This window comes from Phascolarctos cinereus, unplaced genomic scaffold, assembly GCF_003287225.1.
Source record: "Phascolarctos cinereus isolate Bilbo 61053 unplaced genomic scaffold, phaCin_HiC Scaffold_9;HRSCAF=440, whole genome shotgun sequence".
In the NCBI taxonomy this organism is placed as follows: Eukaryota; Metazoa; Chordata; class Mammalia; order Diprotodontia; family Phascolarctidae; genus Phascolarctos; species Phascolarctos cinereus.
The window spans coordinates 100,330,354-100,338,600 of NW_027556402.1; the positions used below are offsets into that span (position 1 = coordinate 100,330,354).

Sequence of the window (8,247 nt, forward strand, 5' to 3'; positions counted from 1 at the left end):
AGGATCTGATGATGTAAGAATCCTTATTCAAATTGCATTTGTATGAATAGCTTCATTGCTTGTAGAAAAACTAATTCTGGATCCGTGTTTTTCCTCTCGGACATCACTATGTTTCTCATCCAAGATTTTAGAGTTTAAGCTGTACTCCTGCAATTATACTCATTTGTTCTATTCAAATATGACATTTAATAGGTGCCGTTGTCAACATAGTCTATTACATTTGTATGCTGGGCCCATTACTTGAGGGATGGTGAAATAAAAACTAATTATTTAGTGGGTGGTTTCATTTGGTGATTGGAGCTGATGTAACAATGAAATGTTGGGTTTTAGTGAAGAAATGAAACAGGATTTTAATTGTTTTTATTTTTGATGACCTAATTAAACTGTTCTATTTAGCCTATTTAACATCAGATCCAATTAACGGAAATCAATTCAACTCTTACTATTGGCCCTTGAATTTAGTAATGGTTTTCATCTTAAACATCGAGTACTTTAAGACTTTACTCCATAGGGAAGACCTTATAAGGGTCACCAGCTTCCTGGTCAGTCATAGTACGGATGGTCAGGGGTCTAATAATGCTGTCTTTGTTTGGTATGCAAGGAGAAAAGAAAGGCCGGAGAGGCCCTTGGAAGTCCACATTTAAAAGACTATAGATAAGGGATTTGCTGGTAACATTGTAAAATGCTATATGTCTGCATTCATAATCAAGGAAAATGCCTAGTTTATGCAAAGGTTCAGGTATTAAAAATGCTTCCATTATGTCATGAACCCAGAGAATGAAATCATCTCTCATTTTGAAGCCTGTAAGAGAGAACACATCTACAGGTAACAACCGACCCTTCCTGTCAGTGGAATCTCTACAGATCCCCACTGACCACTCAGTCTTGTCTCCCACCTCTACTTCCCAGTAATGTCTTCCCTGGGTGAATTTCTGAGTACCCAAAACAATAACAGCACCTTCAAATCTCTCTGGGTTGTCAGGAACTTCTTGCATGGTACTTCCAATCGTCACACTTCTGAGATCCTCAGACAAGAGGAGATAGGGATTGGCTGTTTCAGGGTCCAGAGTTATATCTCCTGAAAGGAGAGGAAGAAGCATTTTAGATTTGGACATTCTAAACTTCAGAGGTCAACATCAGTAATTCCCTATCATTTATCTTTGTCCCAAGTGGGTATACTATTGATGGGGTGAGCTCAGAGATCTCCCCCCACCCCACCTTTGTCCCAAAGGGAATCTGGCTCCCATTTGTCTACAGACCCCATCTCCTCATCTCCCTTTGGAAGCCTTAGCCTACACCTTTTGACTTTACTAAGATGCCTTCCAGCTCCCTTCATTACAGGCCCCATAAAACACTTAAATTTTCAGGTTCCTTATTGACTCCCCTTATCTCCCTTTGACAAATGCCTTCTCCTTCCCCCCCCCCTTAGCTATATCCCATTGTTTATTCAGACCTCCCCAATTAGAATCCTTACTTAGACCCTTTTCCCAGCCAGTTCCTCTGGCCACCCAAAGTGATTTTATTGTATTTAAGATCCACCCTGGCCCCCATTCAGATGCTGAGAATCTCGGGCCCAAAGGCTGAGCTTTTCTCATGCCTGCTAGTCCTTACAGCCATCACCTGGCCTATGTGATTTACCACTAATAAACCTTTTCTCTGGCTGAAGAAGATATGAGTTGAATTCATTCAGGCAGGGCCTGGTACCCTGATCTTGGGGTTTCCAACAGAACCCTAAAAACCCTAGACCTCTTCACTATCAATTATTATTTGGAAATCACACATACCCTGAGCAATTCCTTCTTTCATTCACTTGTGCATGCATGCATTCTTTCTTTCATAATCCATTGTCCATTTAAAAAGCATCTTCTATCTACACATATCATGATCATGACTTGATCAACATCAGAAAATAACAATGCTTAAAACTAGGGGAAACTCTTACGATGCTTAGTCCCAACTGGGTATAACATCAGTCATTATTTAGAAATTGTCATTAACACATTCCCTCAACTATGCATTAATTAATTAATTCATAATTCAGAAACCATTTATTAGATGTCTTTTCTCTACAAGCAACATGTGCTTCCTTGGAGTATTTTCTGAAGGAATGAGCTGCTAATGTCATTAAAAAAATACAAGTATAAATAACTGATCTCAGATATGCATTGAGTCTTGGTAGAAATAGTTTTCTCTGAAACTTGATTTAAAATATGTAGCCTTCAATAACTTTTGATAGATTCTGCTCTTCAAAGGTCCCAGTCCTCATGGAGCTTACAATCCATCAGAGAAGGCATTTTTAAAATATGCAATACTATCCAATCAAGATGAAATAATTATGTTGCAGTGAGGGATATTATCAGAAGATTAAATGGTTATTTATGCCTTTCTTTTGAAACAAGAAAGGAAGAGAAACATTGGGAAGATAGAATCCAACCATGGATATAATTGAGTCACTAGAAAATTTAACCCTCTTCTGGCTTCCTCCATCCCAACATGCACTGACCCACCAGTCTGACACATTTTCTTTTGTTAGGGGTGCCACAATACCCTTTGATCACTTTGAGGGGGCACAAATATAGGAATCTCCAGAACACTATAGGTATTAAATATGCCCTGCCACCACCATGTCATCAGATAGCCAAAGCCACGATTGCTTTAATATAATTGCACTTCATGCCCATCATATTTGTAGACATGGTACATAATATGAGAATTCAACATGGTCAGGGATGCTAGAGCACAGACACACTGATTCACTATTGGTGGTGCCATGATTTGGACTAAATTTAAAAAAAACAATTTGAAGTTATGCAAAAACATTAGAAAAACTAATTTTATTATCTGACCCTTAACTGCTTCTTTTGGGTTCCTCCCAAAGAGGACAATGACAAGAAAAAAAAAACTCCATCCATATGACAATACTGGCAGAAGTACTTTTATCAAGGGAACAACTAGGTGACATATATCAAACCCCACTGTAGGGGAATGGCTGAGAAAGCAGGAGAGTCTTACTATGGAAGGTCATCAGCATATCCCTCATTCCAAGGATTCGGCACCGAGGCCACTCTTGGGAAGTAGCCTGTGGACACTGAAGTAGCAAGGCCTCACTCCTACAAAAAGGACAGCTGGTTACCTTTTGGTCTGGCTCCAGGTCTTATGAATTACATATTGAGCATTAACCTAATCACAGATCTATATCAGAGATGAATTCCAGACTGCATCATCACAAATGCTGTAATTCTGAATGAGTTTGTCTAATGTGAGTTCACCTTTCCAATGTGCTTCTTGCATCCTGTGCAGAGAAAAAGAAATTAGTTTAGTCTCTTGAGCCTTTGACAATTCCTAAGATATTGTCATTTTTAGAAATCACAGAAGTCTATCTTTAAAGTCTCCATTCTTCTAGAAGCTACTACTCACACATAATACAAAAATAGAACTTAAGGTGAAGAAAAGGGGCTTAGAACCATACTCTGATACCTCTTTAGGTGGATTTAATCCAACAATGATCCCATTGTGATAGGAACCTCATTCTCCTCTTCCTTGCAAAGAAAACCTACTTGACAAAAACAACATGATTCTTTCTCAGAATGGAAGGGGATTGGGAGAATGTGTCTGATCCTATTTGAGGACTGAGATAGTTATTGAAAACTGACTACAGTTTACCAGGTTTTTAATTCAATAAGGCCCAGGAGACTGAATGAGAGCCTCAAGGGGGTTCAGTTCTCCTCTTTATGCCAATTCAAATCCTTCCCATCTCTTCTGGTAATCTGACTTTTTTTTTTTAGCATCTTCTCTCCCCAATTCTCAATCTCTCCTAATCCATCCCTTCTACATATCAAAATGTCCATGGTCTTCTCATTTTTGGAACACCTTTACTTAACCTACCATCACATGTGTAATTGCTAAATAAATATATATACACACACACATATATACATAATGTGTGTGTATATGTATATGTATATATATATACACACACATACACACATACACACACACACATGTATATAGATAGACATACACACACACACACAGTTATGGAAAGGCTTGCTTTAGTCCAAAAAATAAATAAAAATTTAAAACAAAAAGTGAAAAAAGAAAAAGCTATCATTTTAGATCTCTCAACTTTTCCATAAGCAAACCCCTACATCTACCTATATACCCTCATTGTCTGTACTTCCTTTCCTCTCTCTTTTTAAGCCTAAGAATCTAGCTTCTGACCTCATCACTCCAATGAAACTATTCTCTTCAATCAGCAATGACTTTTACATTCTAAGATCTTATAGCTTCTTCTAAGTCCACATTTTCCTTGAGTTTTCAGCAGCATATTATATCAGATAGGTATAGAACTGGTTGAATGGATAAATTCAAAGACTAGATTTAATAGGTTAGTATCATCTCATTTGCTTATTACTCAGTGGCATATCTGAGGTATCTATGATATTTTATATTTTTATCCATGGTCAACATGGAGTCATAGATGGCAGGTTCATTAAATTGGCAGATGACCCAAGTGGGCAAACCTAACACACTGGAATAAATTCAGGAATTAAAAGACCTTAACCGTCTAGAGGTACATATGGAATGATTTTATATATACACATACACACACACACACACACACACACACACATACACACACATACATTTGTGTCTTAGTGTAGCCATCTCTAGGGCAGAGAGGGGAGGGAAGAGGAAAAGGAAAAAAGAAATTTACATGATAATTTTATTATATATTTTAAAAGAATAGCAACTTGTACGTAACAGATTTGCAGTTTCATGTGAAGCCATCTTTTTTGTTTGCTCATTTTATTCCATAAACTAAAAATTAAATAAATAAAAATTTTAAAAAGCCTGTGGAAGCTCATAGGATGAAATATAAGCATGGATAGGCAGGAAAAGATCTAGGGCTTTCATTTGTTGGAAAATATGAACCAGCTCATGATGTGACTGATAAATTTAATGCCATCTTGAGCTCACTTCAGAGAGGCTCAAATTCAAGGAGTGAGGAAGCTGTAGTCCTTTCTGTACACTGTGCCCTCATCAAGCTGCATTTGGAGTAGTGTGTTCAGTTTGGGACATTAAGTTAAAAGGACATTGTTAAGCTGGAAAAATTCAGAGGAATTCAACCAAGATGGTGAAGAGTCTCTATTTTTGGTCAGGTTAGAAAGAACTAGGGATGTTCAGCCATAGGAAGAGAAGACACAGAGGACAGATGTGTTCAAGTGTTTGAAGGCTTGCCAATGGAAGGGGACTTGGATTTGTTCTCTTTATCCCCAGAAGGCTAAACCTGAAATACTAGTGAGAGATATAAAGAGACATATAAGCCAAATAACAGGGGTGAAAAAAACTTTCTAACAATTACATGTCTTCTTGAAGAGAGGAATTCCTTCATTGACTCTGAATAAACATAAGGCTGAAATGAAATATCAGGTCCCCAGTTGTCCAAGCATTATTCTCCAAAAGGTCAAAGAGCAGAGGGAGAAGAACTTACTTCCCCATTCACCACCAGAAAACTTCATTTGTAAAATTTTCTGTTTCTTAGAAAAATAGAAACAGAGTTGGAAGAGTCCTCATCTTCTTCCTTCTCATATACATAAGTGAAGCATGAATCTTTTGAGATAGTGTAACATCTTAGAAGAGACAGTGTAACATTGAGCCTTCACAGCCTTCCTGTGGAAGACGAGGCACCTCATGACATTTTTGCACAGTTCTAATTGCTATAAGAAGTTTTCTACACCAAGTCACAAATTCCTTCCTAGTACTTCCATTTGTCCTACCTCTGTCCACTGTGGCCAAGCAAAATGTGTATAACCTCTTCATGCAAACTTTCATATGCTTGAAGACAAGAAAGTATTTCTCCTCTAACCTTCTCTTTTGTACTTCTAAACATTCTTTCAGCCTTCACCTAATCCATCTACGTTACCCTACTTGCCCCTTTCAGGACACGTATCAGAACAACAATGTCTTTTCTGAACTGTGGCATTAGAACCTGTGCAGTGTCCTCCAGATGTTATCTGGTGAATGTAAATTACCACTGAGCCCAAACTACGAGGAAAGAACAGGGGTGTGGGGTGGGGTGGAGAATAAAATGCTTGGGGTGAAGGTCAAACATATTAAAAAAGCCATAAGCATTCCTTTCAATGTCCTAGGGGTTGCATGACATGCTCCTTCTACTCATATAATATACCACAATATTTTTGGAGAGGTTTGTTTTGTTGTTTTCAAATGCTTACCAGGAGCATCTCTGAGGCTGGCTTTTCTAAGACATCCTCTAGTTCTCCAATTGTTTTTTGGAGGTGTTGACTATGCTGGGATGCTTGGGCCTCACTCTTCACCAGTTTCTCCCAGTTCTTTCTCATATGATTTTTCCAGGCATGCCAGATGTTGTTTTTCATCCTCCATCAAGAACTGGTACATTTTTGCATATTCAAATACAATTACCCCTTTTAAAGTCTGCATCTTCACCTGCCAGAAGAGAAATTGGGATGTTAATGATCTAAATATGATTCTATGTGTTTTTCCTCTCAATCCACACATCTTGCTCTCTGACATAGCTATACTCTTTGAACATTTACTTTTCCCCTTGTTCCTACCCCCAAGACCCTAGTATCTGTTCACGGAACAAGCCAGAGAGATCACAGGCCAAGATAGACAGAGACACAGACCTGACACTGTTCCATATTCTTTTTCTCATTATTGATTGCAATGTCAGCCTCCTTTGTTTTTTCCTTCAACTTCTCCAACATCTCCTGGAGCTTCTTCTGCAAGAGAGACATGGACAATGAACCCCAAGGAAATTCGTTTTTAGATTCACAACATCTCATCTTTCAGATAAGAAGTTTACAAAGGTTGGGAAGTTGGCTTTCCAACTGAGTCAGAAGTCCATAGGTTCCTTAGCCCTAGATAAAAGGTATCAAACAATGAATTAAAATAGGGTAGGGACCATCAATGGCTAGGTACAGAGCCAAGTGAAGGAACTAACATTTTCCCAGGGATTCATGATAAGTAGAAAATCTTACCCTGTAGCTCTCAGCAGCCTTTTTTAAAAGAGAGACCTTGTGAAATATGTGTTCCCTGGAAGAGAAGCAGGCCTTACAGAGAAGCCTCTGGTCATCCTCACAGAACAGCTCCTGGACCTGCTGGTGTTCTTTACAGAAGCTTGGGCCTCCCACCATTTGCAGCAAATGAGGTCTGATCAGTTTGCCAGTGAGGGTTAGATTTTCCACATCCAAATTTGCAATAAAGTGTCTGGATTCATTGACTGTCTTACACTCAGGGCAAATCCCTCTTGTGGGAGCTTCCTCCCAGCACTGGAGCAGACATGCTTTACAAAAGGTGTGCCCGCAGGGAACGAGCACTGGCTCAGTGAAATAGTCCAAACAAATGGCACAGGTGAGCTCGTACTTAAGATGTGCAATCAGATCTCTAACCTCCATGTTCCTAGACCTGGAGAGAAAGAAACAGTATTGTGTTTTTACCCCTACACTCACCATTCAGTTGTTTCCCATTTCTTTTCCCTTTTTAAAAATTTCTATTGATTTTTAAAATTGTCCGGCACCCACATTTCCCAACATATTCCTCCTTCTCCCTCCCAGAGAATCTCCCTTTAAAAACAGATTTTAAAAGATTTTTAAAAATTTATTTATTCTTAATTTTCAACATTCACAAGACACACAACATTCACAACTTCCACAAGATTTTGAGTTCCAAATTTTCTCCCCATCTCCTTCTCTCCCCCCACCCCAAGATGGTATGCATTCTGAATACCCTTTCCCCTAATCTGCCCTCCCTTCTGTCTCCCCACCCCACTCCCTTCCCCTTCTATTTTCCTGTAGGGTAAGATAGACAAGATTTTTTTAAATGAGGAAAGTTAACTATTAAAAAAAAACCCAATAATGTGACATTATATGTAGTATCCATAGACATGCAACCTGATCAATACAGTGGAAAGATTGTACACTTTGAATATAGAGGAGCTAATATATTTTGGACATTAGGTCACTTTCAGAGAAATTTGCTACAAATATTTTTCCCTTCAAATTGTAGCTGTATTGGTTTTGTCTGTGAGAAGAATTTTCAATTTTATATAAATTGTCCATTATCCCTTCTGTGATCCTCTTTATCCCTTGTTTGGTCGTGAACTCTTGTCCTATGCACAGGATTGACAGTTTATTCCTGCCTTGTATCTCAAATCTATTTTATGATGTGATTTTTTTAGATCTAGGTCACAAATTCATTTGGAAC

The 8,247-nt window shown here is 38.4% G+C and overlaps 1 protein-coding gene across 1 annotated transcript; it reads right to left on the reverse strand.

Annotated features, from left to right (window-relative positions):
* Positions 1 to 500: 500 nt before the first annotated feature.
* On the reverse strand, positions 501 to 7,439 carry LOC110213673 (putative E3 ubiquitin-protein ligase TRIML1). Its single transcript, XM_020994066.1, has 5 exons — positions 7,023 to 7,439; positions 6,669 to 6,764; positions 6,332 to 6,468; positions 3,013 to 3,110; positions 501 to 1,078 (listed from the first exon to the last, which is right to left on the reverse strand). Exons 1-5 carry the CDS (start codon positions 7,437 to 7,439, stop codon positions 501 to 503), a joined length of 1,326 nt encoding a protein of 441 aa, XP_020849725.1.
* Between the last annotated feature and the right edge of the window lie 808 nt (positions 7,440 to 8,247).